This window comes from Arachis ipaensis, chromosome B3 (genome assembly GCF_059453495.1).
Source record: "Arachis ipaensis isolate K30076 ecotype BB chromosome B3, ASM5945349v1, whole genome shotgun sequence".
Taxonomy (NCBI): domain Eukaryota; kingdom Viridiplantae; phylum Streptophyta; class Magnoliopsida; order Fabales; family Fabaceae; genus Arachis; species Arachis ipaensis.
In genome coordinates, this window is record NC_142438.1 from 99,508,923 (window position 1) to 99,530,883 (window position 21,961).

The 21,961-nt window shown below is 38.6% G+C and overlaps 1 protein-coding gene across 1 annotated transcript; it reads right to left on the minus strand.

Annotated features, from left to right (window-relative positions):
• Positions 1-12,821: 12,821 nt before the first annotated feature.
• Positions 12,822-13,439, minus strand: LOC107633379 (uncharacterized). Its single transcript, XM_016337014.1, has 2 exons — positions 13,264-13,439; positions 12,822-13,179 (listed from the first exon to the last, which is right to left on the minus strand). The coding sequence occupies exons 1-2, from the start codon at positions 13,437-13,439 to the stop codon at positions 12,822-12,824; spliced, it is 534 nt and encodes a 177-aa protein (XP_016192500.1).
• Between the last annotated feature and the right edge of the window lie 8,522 nt (positions 13,440-21,961).

Here is a 21,961-nt window from a genome sequence, read left to right on the forward strand (position 1 = left end):
GAAATGGTATTACATGGTGTTTGGTAGTGTCGGATGATGTTTGAAGGGTGGAAAGAAAAGAAGAGAAAAGAGAAGAAGGAAAGAAATGGAAAGAAGAGAAGAAAAGAAGGTGAGTGAAACAGGGCAATCCACACGTGTGCGTCATGTGCGCGTAAGCGTGGATTGATGAAAATGGAAGCGACGCGTACGCATGCAGTGCGCGTACGCGTGCATGGCAAGGCAGAGAGTCGACCTGGACGCGCAAGGTACGCGTTCGCGTGCCCTGGGGCACAAAGTTAGCACACTTCAGGCACAACTCTCAGGTGAATGTATGGAGGGGGTGGAAAAACTCAATCCACGCGTACGCGTACATGACGCGTGCGCGTGGATGGCCGAAAATACTTGGGCACGTGTACGCGTAGAGTGCGCGTGCGTATGGATGGTGCTCTATTTTTTTCAAAATTTTTCTATGTTTTTGCACCAAACCAAGCATTTCAAACCTCCAAACAACTACCAAAACATCATAAAACCTTATTTAACCTACTAGACTCCCGAATAAACTCAACTAAGCAATTCAAAACATGAAATTAAAATATTTCTACCAATATATATAAAAGAGAAAAAGGAAAGAGTTTACCATGGTGGGTTGTCTCCCACCTAGCACTTTTGTTTATTGTCCTTAAGTTGGACTTATGGGGAGCTCTTCATCAAGGTGGCTTGTGCTTGAATCCATCCTTGAACATCCACCAATGCTTGGACTTCCATTGTGCTTCATCATTCAAAGTTAATAACTCCAAGCTTTGATGGAGTTCTTCACAAACCATAGGCTCCCAAAGTTGATCTTCCTTGTGCGATCCGGGATCCCACACTTTGTTTTTACACCCGTCCTTGAGTTGATCATGGTGATTTCCTCCGGGTGGCAAGAGAGATGAATTCTCATGGAAGCACCAAACCATCCTCCTAGACCCATCCAATTGAGCACTATTCCAACCTTTGCACCTTGAAGCTTCAACCATAATGAGCCTAGGCTTACAACGCCAACCACTAAACATCCTCCTCTTATGCTTAATTCCATAAAGCGCCCTAAGTTTGCCATCCGTCTCAAGCAAACCATATTCAAGTGGGATAATAAAGCTAAGAGTTAGAAGTTTTACCCACTCGAATGAAGGATTAGATGACAACCTAGGTGGAGGAGTTCCCAACGGTCTTGACAAAATACGCTCCACTCCCGTCCATCCTTTTTGAAAGGCTTCCACCAATTGGCAAGGTTCTTCAAGCTTTACCTCTTGCCAAGATTTCTCAAGTTCAAGTTCTTCTTCACCAATGTCCTCTAGCTCTTCCCCATCACTTAAATCATAAATAGGAGGTTGAGTAAAATCTACCTCATCATCAATTCCGAGCATATTGGGAAAAGATTCTTTAAGCTCAAAAGGATCATATGTTGATGCGGAATCATCATAAATAGGAGGGCCTATTGATTGGAACACTTCTTTCACTTCTTCAATCACATTGTGTCTTGGAGGTTGTGGACTCTCCTCCTCAACATCAACTTCAAATTCCATGGAAGAGGGCTCTTCAATTTGTGATTCTTCTATGTACTCAACATATCCTAAGGCTCCAACTACTACTTCCTCTTGTTCAATAATCTTTACATCTTCCTCTTGTTGCATTTCTTTCTTGAACTCCTCTTCCTCACCATGGGGCTTCAAGTTCACTCCCTCACTAAGCTCTTTGGTTGCTTCTCCACATTCAACAATGGGTGTGCCTTGATCGCATAGGCTTAGGCGGGATGAGACTATGTTGCCAATGACTTCTACCATTATAGCCATTTTTGCTCTTAACTCCTCAAATTTCTTTTCATCCTCCTCGTGTTGCCTTAAGATATGAGATTCAAGATCCCTTAATTCTAGCATAAAGGCTTCATCGAAGGGTTGTGGTGGAAGAGAGGGTTCATTGTTTGAGGGAAAGGTATTATAGTCGGAAGGTAGTTCATATTGGTGAAATTCTTGAGGTGGTGTGTGTGGACTTTGTGGTTCTTGGGAGTATTGGTGTTGGAATGGTGGTGGCTCTAGGTATGATTCATAGGGTGGTTGCTATGGTGGGTATGGTTTAGGATCATGTGGAGGTGAATGGTGGTATGAGGCTTGTGAGTATGGTTGTTGAGGGCTATATTGAGGGAAAGGGTCATATGTATGTGGTGGTTGTAGTTGACAATCACAATAAGGGTCATCACATACATTAGATTGGTATGCATCAAGATTTGAATTGCACCCATAAGAAACCGGAGGAGGTTGTTGCCAAGAAGGTTGTCCATAGGCTTGAGGCTCCTCCTATCTTTGATTTCCAAATTCTTGATCCACATCCTCATTAAAGCTTTCATTTCCTACAACATAGTTTGAACCACACTCATAGCCAAAGTGATGAGAATTCATGGTGATAAGAGAAAATAAAAACAAAAGCTAACAAGAAATAAAGAAAACTAAGTCCTACAACTAGCAAAAACCAACAACCAAACCAAAAATCAAGCTATTCACAATATATACAATAGCCAATAATATAACACCATTGCAACTCCCCAGCAACGGCGCCATTTTGATGTGTGAACTTTTGTTGATATAGAATTTCTCAATTGAATTCTCGTTGCGAGTATAGTTCTAGACCAACAAAGAGTCTTCACATACAAAAATTTAGGTTGTCATATGTACAAACCCCAAATGAAAATTAACCGGAGTATTTGGACTCCGGATCGTCTCACGAGGAATTACAATGAAGTATATGCTCATTGGCTATGAAGGATGTATAGGGGGTTTTGATTGGTAAAGGGGCAAGGAAGTAAATGGACAAAAATTAAAATGACAAGAAGAGTAAATCAAGCAAGTAAATAAGAGAAAGCAAGTAATAAAGAGAGAGACATTCATGGCAAGAATTGAGATCATAGGCTTTCTATCCTAGTCATACATTGATTAATTCATCTTATTTAGTCAACTCCAACAAACGGAAGAAGGTATCATGTCATCTTCGCATAGGGAGAATGTCAAACAAGACTAATTAATCATGTCACAAATATAAATAAGAATTTATCTTATTACGTCATCTCCAACATTGGAAGAAGATATAGGTTATCTTCCATGAGAGAAAGTCTAACAAGACTAGCTAATCTCAATCCAAAAGTCCTAATCAACTTACTAATTAAATTAGCAAAAGATTAGCGTCAATGGAAACAATATTAGCCAACAACTCTAAGTCACCAACATAGGTTGGGTTTTCATGACTCAAGATCACCTAATTACCCTTTCCAAGCCAAGAATGCTAAAAATCTACTCTAACATCCAACCAAGCATTTTGTCAAACACTTGGAAGGCATAAAAAGAAATCATAATAAATGACAAGAAATAGTAAAATCTATCAACTACAAATTATAAGGAGACAAGATCAACAACTCAAATTCACAATAAAAGACATCAAACATCAATTACATTAATAGAAAATCCAAATCCAACAAGTGTTCATCAATCCTAAACAAAGAGGCATGAAAAGGAAAATTAACAAGAGGGAACAAGAAGATTACATCACTAGAGCATGAAAATATAGAAGAAACAAGATGAAAGCAAGGAATTAAACATGGATCTATGATGCAATTAATCCTAGGAACCCTAATTCTAGAGAGAAGAGGGAGCTTCTCTCTCTAGAAACTAAGCTACATGATGCAAAAATTTCAAAACAATTGCTCCCCCTTTGCCCAAGCTTGAATTCTGCATGAAATAGCATTAGAAATAAGTTGGGTTGGGCCCAAAGTGCTTCAGAAATCGCTGGGGGCGATTTCACTTTAGTGGGCCACGAGCAGCATCGGTGCACACGCGTACATGGCGCGTGTGGGCCCCTATACGTGAAGCAAAATATGACAAATTTTATATTATTTCGAAGCCCCAGATGTTAGCTTTCCAATGCAACTAGAACCGCCTCATTTGGATCTCTGTAGCTCAAGTTATGGTCGATTGAGTGCGAAGAGGTCGGGCTTGACAGCTTTACGGTTCCTTCATTTCTTCATGAGTTCTCCCACTTTGCATGCTTTTCTCCTTACTTCTTCCATCTAATACTTGCCTTATGAACCTGAAATCACTCAACAAACATATCAAGGCATCGAATGGAATTAAAGTAAATTAAATTTAGCTATTTTAAGGCCTAAAAAGCATGTTTTCACACTTAAGCACAAATTTAGGGAGAATTACAAAACCATGCTATTTCATTGAATAAATGTTAGAAAAGTTAATAAAACCACCCAAATTAAGCACAAGATAAACTACAAAATTGGGGTTTATCACCCTCCTTTTTCTGCATTTTTTGCTGTAATGGATTTTTCTGCTTTTTATTATTATTATTTTTTTTGCCATTTTTTTCTTGCATGCATATATATATATATCTTTTGCAACATGCTTTTTCTTTTGCTTTTTACTGCTTTTTCTTACTTCAAGATTTAATTTTCAGATTTTTCAGATTATCAATAATATTTTTCCTTTTTCCTTATTCTTTCAAGAGCCAACATTCTAAAATTTTAACTTCAAATATGCACTGTTTAATCATACATTCAGAAAACAAAAGAAAATGACACCACATCAAACTAATTAAACTAATCTTATTTTAAATTTGAAATTCATGAATCTCTCAATTCTTTTTAATAAAACTTTTTTATTTAAGTAAGGTGAGAGATATATGAAACATTTTACAAATTAAAGACATCAAATGCAAATGATCATGCAACTAGGACAAGAAAATAGATAAATAAACAGATAGAAAACAGAAATTAACAGGAAAGGAATAAAAAGAGAACGAGTCCATCTTTAAGGGTGGCGTCTGGTGCTCCTCCTTGAGGATCCAATGTGCTGCTTGATCTCTTCTATGTCATCCTTTTGCCTTTGTTGCTCTTCCTTCATAGTCCTTTGGTCTTACCTTATGGCTCTTTGATCTTCTCTAATTTCATTGAGGGTAGTGGCATGACCTTGATGCTCCATCTTCAATTGCTCCATGTTAGTGCTCAATTCTCCAAGAGAAGTTTTCCATTGATCCCAATATTTTTGGAGAGGAAAATACATCCCTTGAGGAATCTCAGGGATCTCATACTGAAGCGGATGGACAGGTTCTTGTGCATGCTCTCTAGTTTGCTCCATTCGCTTCTTAGTGATGGGCTTATCCTCCCCAATGGAGACATCTCTATTTATGACAATTCCAGCTGAATTGTATAGGTGATAGATGAGGTGTGGAAATGCCAACCTGGCATTAGTGTAAGGCTTCTCAGCTATCTTGTACTGTTCTTGAGGAATCACCTCATGAACTTCCACCTCAGTTCCAATCATGATGCAATGAATCATGATTGTTCTGTCAACAGTCACTTCTGACCGGATGATGGATCTTTGGATGAACTCCAACCATCCTCTAGCTATGGGCTTTAGGTCAACCCTTCTTAACTGAATGGGCTTGCCTTGGAAATCCCGTTTCCACTGTTTACCTTCTACACAGATATCTGAGAGCACTTGATCTAACTTCTGATCATGGTTGACTCTCCTAGTGTAAGGATGAAGGTCTCCTTGCAATAGAGGCAAGTTGAACGCCAACCTCACACTTTTTGAGCTAAAATCTAAGATTCTTCCTCGGACCATGGTGACCCAATTCCTTGGATTTGGGTTCACACTAGTGTCATGATTTTTGGTAACCCATGCATTAGCATAGAACTCTTGTACCATGAGAATCCCAACCTCTTGGATGGGATTGGTTAGGACTTTCCAACCTCTTCTCCGGATCTCTCTTCGGATTTCTGGATACTCATTCTTCTTGAGCATGAAAGGGACCTCAGGGACCACTTTCTTCTCAGCCAGTACTTTATAGAAGTGGTCTTGGTGAGCTTTGGTGATAAATCTCTTCATCTCCCAAGATTCAGAGGAATTAGCTACTGCCTTTCCTTTCTTATTCTTAGAGGAGTCTCCAACCTTGGGTGCCATGAATGGTAATGGAAAGAAAAAAAGCTATGCTTTTTCAACACCAAACTTAAAACTTTGCTTGTCCTCGAGCAAAAATAAAGAAGAAGAAGAAGAAAATAGAGAGAGAGAGAGGGAGAGAGAGGGCTCGGCCTTGTGGGGGTGGAGAAGGTATGAGAGGTGTGTGTATGAAGGGTGATGGAGACGGATATTTATTGGAATGGGTAGGGCTTGGGTCCGGCCATAGGGTGGGTTCGGGTGGGAAATTTGATTTTGAAGTGGGTGGGGGTAGTTGGGAGTTATGATGGTTTGAGGAAATGAAATGGATGTAATTGGGCTAGGGTTTTTGGGAAAGTGTTAATGAGGTAAAAATGATTCCACACAAAACTCACCAGAAAGTGTACCGAGTCGCATCAAGTAGTAATAACTCACAAGAGTGAGGTCGATCCCACAGGGATTGCTTGATTGAGCAATTTTAGTTAGGTGATGAATTTAGTTAAGCAAAAATTTGATGATTTGAGTGAAACTTGATTAACAGAAGCTAAATTGCAAGTAAATAAAAGAAAGAGGGTGAATTGACTGAATCTTAAAGTGCAGAAGAAGTAAATTGCAGAAACTTAAAGTACAAGAAAGTAAAAGAGCTGAAACTTAAATTGCAAGAAAGGTAAATGACTGAAACTTAAAGTGCAATAAACTTAAATTACTGAATCTAAATTGCTGGGAAATGTAAATTTCTTGAAGAATAAAAGGGATTTGGGTGTTGGGATTCAAATTGAACTAGAAAATGTAAATTAAAGTAAATCAGAGAGCTATGAGATGAAGAGAATCAGATCAGGATCTCAATAGCAAAACAGAAATGGAAAATTGCTTGAAGAAACAAACAGTAAGAAAACTTAGCTCAATTGTGAAATTCTCAAAGAGAAATTGACAATTGAAGAAGAGTAATGAGAACAGAAAGCAGATCTAGATCTCAATTACTCCCTTGACAACACAGAAAAGAAATTACAGAAGAAATGAAAATGAAAACAGAAAAGGAAATTCTGATCCAACTTCCAATTCTCAGAATTATCAAAAGAAAAGTAGAAGATGATTCTCAGATGAATGATTACAATGGAATTCTTCAATCTCAATTCAAAAAAACCCAAAACAGAAAGTAAAAGTTGCAGAAGCAAGAACAAACAGAAAGAAAACTAGATCTAATCCCAATTCCCCCAAATTCAAAACAAATGAAAATTCAAAAGTGAGAAAACTAAAAATGAGCAAAATGTTCCCTTCAAATCAAACTTTCTCCTATTTATACACTTTCTATTTTTGTCTTCAAAGCTTTTTGAAATTGGCCTTTTGGGTTTGTGAAGAAATGGATCCAACTTGGCACTTGGTGGCATGGGTCAGGGAGCATTTGGTTCACTCCCAGTGGAGCGCTCCGTGACCAAAATGAATGCTGCGTTCATTCTCCTAAGCGTGCCAATTTTGTGCGCCTTGTTTCTCCAGCGTTGCTTTAGTGAACGGCACGTTCACTCTTTGAACGCTACTCTTTTGCTGAGCCTTCCTCCCCAAGGCTTGAGAAGCACGAAAATGTTACAAAAGAGAACACTACGCTCTAATTTTTAAACGCTACCCTTCCTTGGTGCCTGCCTCCCTTGGTTGAGTGCTGTCTAGCGCTCCCTTGGTTGAGTGCAATGTTGCCTTCCTTGAACGGAGCTTTGATGCACGCCTTTCTTCCCAAGCTGAAATCCACGAAAAAGGTGGAAAAAGTGAACACTACGTTCACTTCTTTTGAACGCTGGCCTTTGTTGAGTGCTGCATTGTTGTACGGACAGCATGAAAGCTTTGGCTTGAAGGCTTGAATCCACGAAAAAGGTGAGAGAGTGAATGCTACGTTCACTATTGCAACGCTTTCCTGGTTCTTCCCTTTCTTCCTCATTTCTTCACCTACAAACCAAACAACCAATCAATGTCTCACCAAAATCACAAGATCTTTGCATCATTCATAAAATCAATTAATTCTATCATAAACCTTATGATTTTATGTAAAATAAATGATGTTTGATTGATTCAAAATGATCATGAAAATCCACTCCAATCACTTACTTATTGTGCAAGAAAGTGCATAAAACCTAATGAAACTAATGAGAAATGCTTGTAAAACTAGTATAAGATGACTTGTCATCACAACACCAAAATTAAACCTTGCTTGTCCCCAAGCAAGCACTAAACATAAGAAGAAATGAAATGAAATAGAGAAGCATATGTCCTTATTTAGCAGGTAATTGAATTAAGACTATGGGATTTTATGCAGACAAGATGCAGCTCACTTATTCTTTGCTGATAGATAAGAAATGCTTCTTTGAGGGTTCATTAGAGTTGCTGTTATAATTCCTTGCTCCTTGATTGATCCCTTTTTTTTTCCTTCGTTCTTTTGCTTAGAAAGCTTATTTCTCAATGGTAGCTCAGTGTCAAGTGTTGCAGCAGCCTTTTGGCTGAATTTTTTCTCAACACTTCTTCACTACAGACACTTGGCTCACAATTCTTCTTAGGAATATTGATGCCCAGCACCCTTTGGGTTACTAAATACTTTGTAACTAGGTTGCTCTTGATAATGGACTTTCGATTGGTAATTCCGGATTAGTTAATCCAAGTTACCAAGTTTTAAAAGACTCCTCAGAACCTTATTATCCAAGCATATCATAGTACAAGAAGCACCACAGGCATATGTCCTAAGGTCCAAGCCATTGGTGTCTAGCCTTATTGTTTGTTTCTTTTATTTTTGATGCCAATCCTTGGATTTTCTTTTCTTTTTCTTTCTTACTTTTCTTCATTTCCCAGGGATGTTCATTAATAAAAGGTTTTATAACAGCAACTAAGTTCACACTACAAAGAACATTCTATTATGCAGCTTTTATTATTGAGCTTATCATCCAATCAATCAATTACCACCACAAGTCTTTATTCTAATTCCTACCACATTGAACAATCACTTCCTATTTCGAACATTTTCTCTTATTGATGCAAAAGGGAAACAAGACAGAATTTAAGGCAGATGAAGATGAAGACAAGCATTTACACTAGTGCAGGCATCAAAGTTTGCATTATTTGAACTAACATCAAGGTAAACAGCAACTTCTCATTCAGAACATTTCAAAGCAAAATGAATTTTGTGACAATACAACCTCTTAGGAGTGTCTTGCAGCTTTCCTTTTGTCATGATCATCTTTTACTTTTGCATTTTCCTTGGTGATGATTCTTTTAAGATGCTGAGTATCTTTTCTGCATAATTATTGGAAGTTGCTTGTTTTTCCAAGTACTTAGGCAAATGGTTAACATACATGAATTATTGTAGTTTCTTGAACTTACTTTGGTGAGGGAACACTAAACTTAGTCCCTTGCTAGTATCTATGATGCATCAGTTACATGAAACAATGTGCTTTTGTTGAAAGTCATAAAACTAAAAACTAGAAGACAGACAATGGTTCAGTGATTTCCCTGATTGCTTGGAGCTAGTAACCATTTATGTAAAGAGTTGAAATGTGTTTTTAAATGAGATTTTTGGTGGAACACCAAACTTAGCATCCTTCATTCACCCTTAAATTATTTTGGTATGCAACACCAAACTTAGCTCCTTGCAATACAGATAAGTCTACTTAACCTTTTTATTGAAATAGCTTAGGAAAAGAAAACTACCTCATGGTTGGGTTGCCTCCCAACAAGCGCTCTTTTAATGTTACTAGCTTGACATCTTTCATTCTTACTCAACTTAACTTCTGAATCTCCTTCTCTTTGTCTCAAGAGCCTCCCAAATAATGCTTTGCCATGTGACCGTTTACTGTGAGATTGCTCTTTGTTGCTTCATCTAGGAGTTCAAGGCTTCCATAAGGGAGAACCTTTGTCACCAAGTAAGGGCCATTCCATTTGGACTTGAGTTTGCCAGGGAAAATTTTGAGCCTGGAGTTATACAAGAGTACTTGCTGTCCTGGTTTGAACTCCTTCTTTAAGATTCTTTTGTCATGCCATCTCTTAGCTTTTTCCTTGTATATCTTAGCATTTTCATAGGCTTCCAGTCTAAACTCATCCAACTCATTTAATTGCAATAGCCTCTTCTCTCCTGCTGCTTGAGAATCAAGGTTGAGGAGTTTAGTGGCCCAGAAGGCTTTATGCTCAAGCTCTACAGGGAGGTGACAAGACTTGCCATATAATAACTGAAAAGGAGACTTTTCAATAGGAGTTTTGAATACTATTCTATATGCCCAGAGAGCATCTTCTAATTTTCTGACCCAATCCTTTCTTGTGTTCCCCACTGTTTTCTTCAAAATCCTCTTCAACTCCCTATTTGCAAGCTCTGCTTGGCCATTGGTCTGTGGGTGATATGGTGTATCTAATTTATGCATCACCCCATATTTGTGAAGTAGTTTCTCCATCTATTTGTTGCAAAAATGACTACCACCATCACTGACAAGACCCTTAGGCACTCCATATCTAGTAAAAATGTGCTTCTTAAGGAATTGAAGGACAATTTGTGCATCACATGTAGTCGTTGCCATGGCTTCCACCCACTTTGAGACATACTCTACTGCCACAAGTATGTATTTGAAAGAATATGAAGGTGGAAAAGGGCCCATTGTTAATCCTCCAAGAGTTCTACCTCCAAGATGTAGTTCTAAGGTATCTCATTCCTTCTTGTTAATCCTCCAGCTCTTTGGCACTCATTGCATTGATGAGCAAACTCTCTAGCATCCTTGAATATAGTTGGCCAATAAAATCCGCTTTGAAGTACTTTGGCTGCTGTTCTTTCTGGCCCAAAATGTCTACCATAAGCTGAACCATGACAATGCCATAATATATCTCTCATCTCACTCTCAGGAACATGTTTCTTAATCATTCCATCTGGACACCTCTTGAATAAGAATGATTCATCCCATAAAAATTTCTTGGCTTCATTGAGCAGCTTCTTCACTTGTTGTTTGGTGAATTCTTGAGGAATCTTCCTCCCAACCTTGTAGTTTGCAATGTCTGTAAACCAGGGAGCTTGTTGGATTTGCAAAAGGTGTTCATCTGGAAAGCTTTCGTTCACTGAATGTGGAGCTTGGTTAGCTTCTTGTGATAGTCTTGACAAATGGTTTGCCACTTGGTTCTCATTCCCTTTCCTATCTTTCACTTCAATGTCAAATTCTTGTAGCAACAACATCCACCTGATAAGTCTTGGCTTTGAATCCTGTTTAGACATGAGATACTTGAGAGCAGTATGATCAGTATATACTATGACCTTTGAACTAATCAAGTATTGTCTAAATTTATCAAATGCATATACAATTGCCAAGAGCTCTTTCTCTGTGGTGGTATAATTTTTCTGTGCTTCATTCAACACCTTGCTAGCATAGTATATAACATGATACATCTTGTCTTTCTTTTGTCCCAATACAGCACCAATTTCAAAGTCACTTGCATCACACATAAGTTCAAAATATAATTTCCAATCTGGGAGTGTGATGATTGGTGCTGTAATGAGTTTTCTCTTTAAAGTTTCAAAGGCATGCTTGCAATTGTCATCAAAGATGAAAGGATTATCAATCATTAGCAAATTATTCAGTAGTTTTGCTATTTTTGAAAAATCTTTGATGAACCTCCTGTAAAAACCAGCATGTCCAAGAAAACTCCTTACTTCTTTCACATTAACAGGTATAGGAAGCTTTTTAATGATTTCTATTTTTGCTTTATTAACTTCTATACCTTTGCTTGAAACCTTATACCCAAGAACTATCCTTCAGGAACCATGAAATGGCATTTCTCCCCATTCAATACCAGATTAGTTTCTTGACATCTTTTCAAAACAAGAGTTAAATTATGCAAGAAGGTGTTAAATGAATTGTTAAAGACAGAAAAATCATCCATGAAGACTTCTAAAAATTTTTCCACCATGTCAAAAATATAGAAAGCATACACCTTTGAAAAGTTGCAGGGGCATTGCATAGCCCAAAGGATATCCTTCTGTAAGCAAAGACTCCAAATGGACAGGTGAAGGAAGTTTTTTCTTGATCTTTGGGATCCACCACTATTTGATTGTATCCAGAATACCCGTCCAGGAAGCAATAGTATGCATGTCCAGCCAATCTTTCCAGCATCTGGTCAATGAATAGGAGAGGAAAGTGATCTTTCCTTGTAGCATCATTCGGTCTTCTATAATCTATGCACATCCTCCACCCAGTCACTGTCCTTGTGGGGATTAGTTCATTCTTCTCATTGAAGATGACAGTCATGCCACCTTTCTTTGGCACTACTTGTACTAGGCTCACCCAAGAGCTGTCAGAGATTGGGTATATGATTTTAACATTCCATAGCTTCATCACATCTTTTTGAACCACCTCCTTCATGGTTGGGTTAAGCCTTTTTTGGGGTTGAACTACAAGCCTTGAATCTTCCTCCAATAGTATTTTGTGCATACAGATGGCAGGGGTTATGTCCTTGATATCATCAATCGTCCAACCCAAGGCTGTCTTGTGGGCTTTCAATACTTCAATCAGCTTTGTTTCCTCTTCTATGTTCAAGGAGGAATTTATAATCACTGGCAGGGCCTCTGCTTCTCCAAGAAATACATACTTGAGATGAGGAGGAAGAGGCTTTAACTCTTGTTTTGACTTCTCCTCTGCCTCGCCTTTAGAGGAGATTTCTACTACTTCTTCTTCTCTGAAATTTTGTTCCTCTCCTGTTTCCCCTTCTTGTTCCTCCTGGTTGTCATCTTCTAGTAGCTCCTCCTCCACTTCTTCTATCATTTCCACTCTCATGTTCTTTTCCTTCTCTAGAAGATACTGCATGGCCTTGAAGACATTGATGATCATTTTTTCTTTATGCACCCTGAGGGTCATCTCACCTTTTTCCACATCAATGATGGCTTGCTGTTTCTAAGAAAGGCCGTCCCAATATGATTGAACTGTGTCCCTTTTCTTCCATGTCCAAGATAACAAAGTCAGCAGAAAAAATGAATTCTCCAATCTTTACCAATAAATTTTCTACAACTTCATTTGGTATCTTGAGTGATCTGTCAGCCATTTGAAGTGACATCCGGGTAGGCTTAACTTCCTCTATTGCAAGCTTCTTCATTAGTGAGAGGGGCATTAAATTGATGCTGGCTCCTAAGTCATAGAGAGCTTTGTCCAATGTTCTGTTGTCTATAGTGCAAGATAGGATGAAGCTTCCTGGATCTTTGAGCTTTGGTGGAAGACCTCTTTGGATGACAGCACTGCATTCTTGGGTCAAGATCACCGTTTCTTTTTTATTCCAGCTCCTCTTCTTGTTGATAAGCTCTTTTAGAAATTTTGCATACAGAGGCATTTTTTCTAGAGCTTCAGCAAGTGGAATGTTGATCTCTAGCTTCTTAAAAACTTCTAAAAACTTTAGGAACTGTTGATCCTTTAGCTCCTTGTTGAACCTTTGAGGATATGAAATGGAAGGAGTGTATGGCTTCTCCATTTTCCTCTGTTCTTGTGATTGCTCCCCCATGATTTGCTTTCCCTTCTTTAAAGCTTGAGATTCCTCATCCTTTCTCTTGAGTTCTTCCTGGTTCTTTCCATTAATTGTCACTTCTTCCTTGCTGTTGGCCTTATCATCTTCTGTTGGCTTCTTGGTGGCTTCTTTATTATTTACCAAGGTTCTTCCACTTCTTAACTGGATTGCTTTGCATTCTTCCTTGGGATTGGGAATAGTGTCACTTGGTAATGTATTGGGTGCTCTTTCAGCCACTGTTTGCTTGGATAATTATCCAATTTGCCTTTCCAAGTTCTTCAGTGAAGCTTCATGGTTCTTGCTGGTTAGCTCTTGATGTTTCATCATCTTTTCTATAATTATCTCCAAGTTGGAGATCCTTTGAGATTCTTGGGGCGGTTGTGGTTGATTATGGGATGTTGAGAATGGATAGTAGTTGGGTTGAGGTTGATTATTTTGTGGTTTTCTGTATTGGTTTTGGTTAGTGTTTTAATGGTTTGTGTTTCTGAGATTGTTTTAGTTTGAGTTTCTCTGCCAAGGCTGCTGGTTTTGATTGTGATTGTCTCCCCAGCTCAAATTGGGATGGTTCCTCCAGGATGGGTTATAGGTATCTCCATAGAACTCATTTTGTCCAACTCCTTGGTTGTGCATGTATTGGACTTGCTCAGGTTATTACTCTTCATAGCTTTCTTCATTCTGCCCCCATCCAGCTAATGGTTGATTTGGAGTGTTAACTACTGCAACTTGAAGACCATCAATCCTCTTGGCCATCATCTCCATTTGCTACTGGATCTGTTGATGCATCACTTTGTTTTGAGCTAAAATGATATCCACACCTTCCAGCTCCAATATACCCTTCCTTTAAGCTGGTTGGCGTTGCCTTTGATGACCATAGAAGTATTGGTTGTTTGTTACAGTGTCTATCAAATTTTGAGCTTCCTCAGCTATCTTCATGAGTTGTAATGAACCTCCTGCTGAATAATCAAGGGCTTCTTAAGCTCTCAGTGTTAATCTTTCATAGAAATTTTTGAAGTTTATCCCATTCATTGAACATCTCTGGTGGACACTTCCTGATTAAGGCTTTGTATCTCACCCAGGCATCATACAATGACTTTCCATCCATCTGAGTGAATGTTTGGACCTCCGTCTTCAGTCTGATGACCCTTTGGGGAGGATAGAACTTGGCTAGGAACTTGTTCACTAGATCCTCCCAGCTGTTGATGCTTTCTCTTGGAAATACCTCCAACCATTGAGCAGCTTTGTCCCTTAATGAGAATGGAAATAGCAACAACTTATATATGTCTAGATGCACACCATTGGTCTTTACTGTGTCACATATCCTTAGAAAGGTGGATAGGTGCTGCTTTGGATCTTCCAAGGAACCTCCTCCATAAGAATAGTTGTTCTGCACCAAAGTGATGAGTTAAGGCTTCAATTCAAAGTTTTTTGCATTTACATTTGGAGTGAGTATGCTACTCCCACGGTGCTTTGGATTAGGGAAAGTGTAGGAGGCTAGAACCCTCCTTTAAGGCTGGCCATTGTTGGCCACTTCATCTAGTAGATTAGGGCCATTCCCTTCCATCTCTTGGTTCTCCTCCTCTGATTCCTCTTCACCAATGATCCCCTTTCCTCTTGCTTTTCTCCTTAGTCTTCGCAGAGTTCTCTCGTTAAGGTGACAAGAGGTGGAGACCTCTCTCCTTGCTTCTGTCATACACACAAAACCAGAAACCAGAGACAATTTACTCTACTGCTAGAGTGATGTTAATGTTAGCTTAAACAAAAACTCAAATAGTTAGTGTGCTTAGTAAAAATAAAAAGAAAATGCTTAATCTAGATTATCACCCTACTTAATCATTGTCAATCTAAATCAATACGCGGCAACGGTGCCAAAAACTTGATGAGGGAAAAGCGATTCCACACAAAACTCACCGACAAGTGTACCGAGTCGCATCAAGTAGTAATAACTCACAAGAATGAGGTCAATCCCACATGGATTGATGGATTGAGCAATTTTAGTTAGGTGATGAATTTAGTTAAGTGAATATTTGATGATTTGAGTGAAACTTGATTAACAGAAGCTAAATTGCAATTAAATAAAAGGGAGAGGGTGAATTGACTGAATCTTAAAGTGCAGAAGAAGTAAATTGCAGAAACTTAAAGTGCAAAAAAGTAAAAGAGCTAAAAATTGTAAGAAAGGTAAATGACTGAAACTTAAAGTGTAAGAAACTTAAATTGCTGAATCTAAATTGCTGGGAAATGTAAATTACTTGAAGAATGAAAAGGATTTGGGTGTTCGGATTCAAATTGAACTAGAAAATGTAAATTAAATTAAATCAGAGAGCTATGAGATGAAGAGAATCAGATTAGGATCTCAGTAGCAAAACAGAAATGGAAAATTGCTTGAAGAAACAAACAGTAAGAAAACTTAGCTCAATTGTGAAATTCTCAAAGAGAAATTGACAATTGAAGAAGAGTAATGAGAACAGAAAGCAGATCTAGATCTCAATTACTCCCTTGACAACACAGAAAAGAAATTGCAGAAGAAATAAAAATAAAAACAGAAAAGGAAATTCCGATCCAACTTCCAATTCTCAGAATTATCAAAAGAAAAGTAGAAGATGATTCTCAGATGAATGATTTCAATGGAATTCTTCAATCTCAATTCAAAAAAACCCAAAACAGAAAGTAGAAGTTGCAGAAGCAAGAACAAACAGAAAGAAAACTAGATCTAATCCCAATTACCCCAAATTCAAAACAAATGAAAATTCAAAAGTGAGAAAACTAAAAATGAGCAAAAGGTTCCCCTTCAAATCAAACTTGCTCTTATTTATACACTTTCTATTTTTGTCTTCAAAGCTTTTTGGAATGGGCCTTTTGGGTTTGTGAAGAAATGGATCCAACTTAGCACTTGGTGGCATGGGTCAGGGAGCATTTGGTTTACTCCCAGTGGAGCGCTCCGTGACCAAAATGAACGCTGCGTTCATTCTCCTAGGTGTGCCAATTTTGTGCGCCTTGTTCCTCTAGCATTGCTTTAGTGAACGGAACGTTCACTCTTTGAACGCTACCCTTTTGTTGAGCCTTCCTCCCCAAGGCTTGAGAAGCACGAAAATGTTGCAAAAGAGAACGCTACGCTCTAATTTTTGAACACTACCCTTCCTTGGTGCGTGCCTCCCTTGTTGAGGGCTGTCTAGCACTCCCTTGGTTGAGTGCTACGTTGCCTTCCTTGAATGCTCCTTAGTGAGCTTTGATGCACGCCTTTCTTCCCAAGCTGAAATCCACGAAAAATGTGGAAAAAGTGAACGCTACGTTCACTTATTTTGAACGCTGGCCTTTGTTGAGTGCTGCCTTGTTGTATCGGACAGCACGAAAGATTTGGCTTGAAAGCTTGAATCCACAAAAAAGGTGAGAGAGTGAACGCTACATTCAGTATTGTAACACTTTCCTAGTTCTTCCCTTTCTTCCTCATTTCTTCACCTACAAGCAACCAAACAACCAATCAAAGTCTCACCAAAATCAAAAGATCTTTGTATCATTCATAAAATCAATTAATTCTATCATAAACCTTATGATTTTGTGTAAAATAAATGATGTTTAATTGATTCAAAATGATCATGAAAATCCACTCCAATCACTTACTTATTGTGCAAGAAAGTGCATAAAACCTAATGAAACTAATGAGAAATGCTTGTAAAACTAGCATAAGATGACTTGTCATCAAATGTGTATAGGAAAGTGGAAAAGTAGGTGGGTTTAAGTGGGGAAGGTAGGGTAGGTGAAGATTCTGTGGGACCCACAATTTCTAAGAGGCTAGGGAATTCCAGATTCTCTGCTTCTCTGCACTGGCATTTGAACACCCAGGAGCTGCTCCCTGGCTGGCGTTCAACGCCAGCAATGCTTCCCTCTTGGGGCGTTGAACGCCCAGTGAGGACTTCCTCATTAGCGTTCAACTTTGACACTCTTTCCAGAGTGTTCTGTTTTTACTACTGTGAATTATGTCGCTTGACTGATACACATGATTATGACTCTAAAAACTGAAAGAAAAATGAAAAATAAATGCAGTTGAGTAAAGTTGGGTTGCCTCCCAACAAGCGCTCTTTTAAAGTAACTAGCTTGACCTTTAGCTCTTTTATGGAGGAGAGTATGGGCTCAGATTTTCACCTTGACAGTGAATTTTCTTCCTGTCCTCTCATGAATGAGCTCTACATGCTCTAGAGATAGGACACAACTCACTGTATGTGGTAAGACTGGATTCTACTCTCATGCCTGGTGAGAGGCCTTCAGTAGGAACTTTCTTGTTCCTCCAGCCTTTAGGTACTTTTTTCTTAGTACCTTTGTGCTTAGAGCTTGTTGAGCTTGTCTGGGGACTCTGTAAAGCTCTGCACAGAAAGAGATGATTGGCACACTAGGTGTTGCACTTTTATCTCTCTCTTAAAGGAAGAATTAGGATGAGGCATCTTGAATAAGATGTGATCCTCCCCTAACTTTAGGGTTAGTTCTCCCTTAGCCACATCAATGATAGCATCAACTGTGGCTAGGAAAGTTCTTCCAAGGATGACACAGTCATCCTCATCCTCTCCTATGTCCAAGACAATAAAGTTTGAAGGGATGTTGTGGTTTTCAACCTTAACCAAGACATCCTCTACTAAGCTATATGGCTTCTTCATGGTCTTGTCTGCCATCTCTAAAGAGACATGTACAACTTGTACCTCAAGATTTCCAGCTTCTTCATTACAGAGAGTGGCATGAGGTTGATGCTTGACCCTAGGTCACATAGAACATTTTCAAAGGTCATAGTGCCTATGGTGCAAGGAATCAGAAAGCGTCCAGGGTCTGGAAGCTTTTGAGGTAGCTCTTGCTGAACCAAAGCATGGAGTTCCTTGGTAAGCAGTGGAGGTTCTTCTTCCAGAGGCTTTGTACCAAATAGCTTGATATTTAGCTTCATTAGAGCTCCTAATAAATGAGCAACTTGCTATTCCATAGTGTCTTCATCCTCACTTGAGGATGAGTGATCATCAGAACTCATGCACTGTAGAAGTGCATTCAAAGGAACCTCAATTGTTTTTATGGTTTCCTTTGGTTCTGGGCTAAAGGGTTCTTGAGTGGGATTCAGGCACTCAAAGGGAGTGCTTGTGCTGGCGTTCAACGCCAGCTCTGTCAGCTTAATGGGCATTGAATGCCCTTGTTATCCACCCTGACTGGCGTTAAACACCAGTCCCTCTAGCATTCTGGGCATTGAACGCCCAGCAGAGATGTCCTTGCTGGCATTCAATGCCAGCTTCCCTGGGCTGGTGGGCGTTGAATGCGCAGTGAGGGGTTCCTCACTGGCATTCAGCGCCAGCATGGCTGCCTGGTTGGGCATTGAACGCCCAGTGAGGGGTTTCTTACTGGTGTTCAACGCCAAAAAGCCTTCCTATTTAGGCGTTGAACGCCCAGCTAGTGCTCCCTGGCTGGCGTTCAACGCCATCTTTTCTGCCAGGATGGACGTTAAACGCCTAGTGAGGGATTCCTCACTGGCGTTCAACGCCTTCCCATTCTACTCCAATTCGGCCTCAACCTCCATGGTTATGGCTTTGCACTCTTCTCTAGGATTAACCTCAGTATTACTGAGAAAAGTTTCTAGAGGGATTTCAGGGATCCTCTTACTCAGTTGACCAACTTGTACCTCCAAATTTTTAATGGAGGACCTTGTTTCATTAATGAAACTATGACTGGTCTTAGTAAAGATGGAGACTAGAGTGGCTAAGTTAGAAAGGCTCTACTTAGAGGTCTCCATATTTCCTTGAGAAGATAGGAATGGTGGTCTGTTATTGAACCTATTTTGGTTCTTACCACCTTGGTTGTTATTGAAATCTTGCTGAGGTTTCTGTTGATCTTTCCATGAAAGGTTAGGATAATTCCTCCATGAAGGGTTGTAAGTGTTTCCATAGGGTTCTCCCATGTAATTCACCTCCTCCATGGTGGGTTGATCAGGATCATAAGCTTCATCTTCAAAAGAAGCTTCCTGATTATTGCCAGGTGCAGTTTGCATCCCAGTGAGATGTTAAGAGATCATGTTGACCTGTTGGGTCAGGATCTTATTCTGAGCCAGAATGGCATTCAGAGTCTCAACTTTATGAACTCCTTTCTTCTGAGAGGTTCCATGTTTTACAGGATTCCTCTCAGAGGTGTACATGAATTGGTTTTTTGCAACCATCTCAATGAGCTCTCTTGCTTCTGCAGGCATTTTCTTCAAGTGAAGAGATCTACCTGCAGAGCTATCCAATGAGATTTTGGACACCTCAGACAAACCATTGATGAGAGAACTTTTGCGTGGTCTAAAAATTTGCGGATAAATCCTCGTTGCAAGTATAGTTTCTAAACCTTCAAAAGTCCTTTCATACAAATGTTTTGGTTGTCACAAGTAACAAACCCCTTTAAAATTGATAACCGAGTATTTAAACCTCGGGTTGTCTTCTTAAGGAATTGCAGGGAGGTATGTTCTTATTATTGGTTATGAGTTTGTAAATTGGGGTTCTGGGGTTTGGGCAATGGGCACAGGTATATTTTCAAAGCAATAAAAATAAATAAATAACTGTAAAATAAACTCTTGGCAAGGTATGAGAACTGAAAGTCCTATCCTGGTTATCCTTATCAATTGTAATGAGAATTAGATTTTTCTCCCACTTTGTTAACCTCTAACTATGAAGGTAAGTTAAGTGGATGAATTAATTTTTATTCCTCAGGTCCTAGTCTTTCCTTAGGAAAGGCTAGAGTTATTGAAACTTGAATTAATGAAATGAAGAAATCCAATTTTCAATCAACAATGAGTTTGATAACTCAAGTGTCTCCAATGACTCAACCAAAGCCAAAAGGGAAAAAAAGTCTACTTGAATAATTTGGATAAACAAAGAGCATTAATAAATTAAAGAGAGCAATGATAAGTCTGAAATACCTCAAATTATATTAATAAAAGCAATCCAATCTAACATGAAAGATTTATGAATCAAATGGGCAACATAAGTAATTAATAAATGAAAGTATTAGAGTATCTAAAAGTAGAAGAGAAATATAAATTGAAGAACATTGAACCTGGGATTGAGAGGTACTCATAAAACTAAGAGAAATCCTAAATCCTAATCCTAAGAGAGAGGAGAGAACCTCTCTCTCTAAAACTACATCTAAATCCTAAAATTGTGAATATAAAAGTTTGATTATGTGTGAATGCATTCTCCCACTTTATAGCCTCTAATCTGTGTTTTCTGGGCTGCAAACTGGGTCGGAAACAGCCCAGAATTCGCTGGTTGCGAATTCAAACACGCTAATTTTTCGTCACTGCGACGCGGCCGCATGGAGCACGCGGTCGCGTCACCTAGTGTTAAGGAAACTAGGACATGTTATATATCAAATCGAAGCTCCGGAAGTTAGCTTTCCAACGCAACTAGAACCGCATCATTTGGACCTCTGTAGCTCAAGTTATGACTATTTGAGTGCAGAGAGGTCAGGTTGGACAGCTTTAGCAGTTCCTTCAATTTCTTGTATTCCTTCCACTTTTGCATGCTTCCTTTCCATCCTCTAAGCTATTCCTGTCCTGTAATCTCTGAAAACACTTAACACACATATCAAGGCATCTAATGGTGATAAGAGAGGATTAAACATAGGGAACTTAAGGCCAAAGAAGCATGTTTTCAATCAAAGCACATAATTAGGAAGGCAAATATAAAACCATGCAAATAGTATAAATAAGTGGGTAAAGAGTTGATAAAAACCACTTAATTGAGCACAAGATAAACTATAAAATAGTGTTTTATCAACCTCCCCACACTTAAACACTAGCATGTCCTTATGCTAAGCTCAAGAGAAGCTATAAAGATGAAGAGGAATGGTAAAATATATGAAATGCAACCTATCTATATGAATGCAACTACATGCAAAATGTTTTTATCTACTTGGTTAAAAGTAAATAAGTTCTCCAAGACAAATATGAATCAGATTTCACTAATTTAAATCATACAATAAAAAGCAAGTAAACTTGTAAGAAGATAGCTCATGAAAGCAAGGAACATAGAATTAAGCATTGAACCCTCACTGATAGTGTATATCACTCTAACTCTCAAGTGTCTAGGGTTAATCACTCTACTCTTCTCTAGTCATGCTTTCTAAACTTTGTTCTTCATCTAACCAATCAACAAATATTTAGCATATCAATGCAAACATCATAAGGTCTTTTTAGGGTTGTAATGGGGCTGAGGTAAAGGTAAGGGTACATGTATGGCCAAGTGAGCTATAATATGAATCTTTAACTAACCTAAGCTCTTACCTAATATACATATACTCTATATACTTTTAAATTCATGTCTAGCTACCCATAATTCCCACTTTTGTATAATTCTCATACTCATGTACCAAATTTTCTTTAATTTTTATCACATGTGCATTGATCTTTTATTAAACTTAATTATTGGGGTAATTTTGTCCCCTTATTTATTTATTAAATTTTTTTTGAATTTTTTTTGAATTATAAAAGCAAACATAACTTATCAATGCACATAGATTTTTTTATT

Bases quoted from the DNA above. Each gene is read 5' to 3' on its own strand.
- LOC107633379 (XM_016337014.1), bottom strand. From the start codon at position 13,439: ATGGGGGAGCAATCACAAGAACAGAGGAAAATGGAGAAGCCATACACT. The intron at 13,180-13,263 runs GTATGCAAAATT...CCAAGAATGCAG, and splicing joins GCTCTAGAAAAAATGCCTCT to TGCTGTCATCCAAAGAGGTC.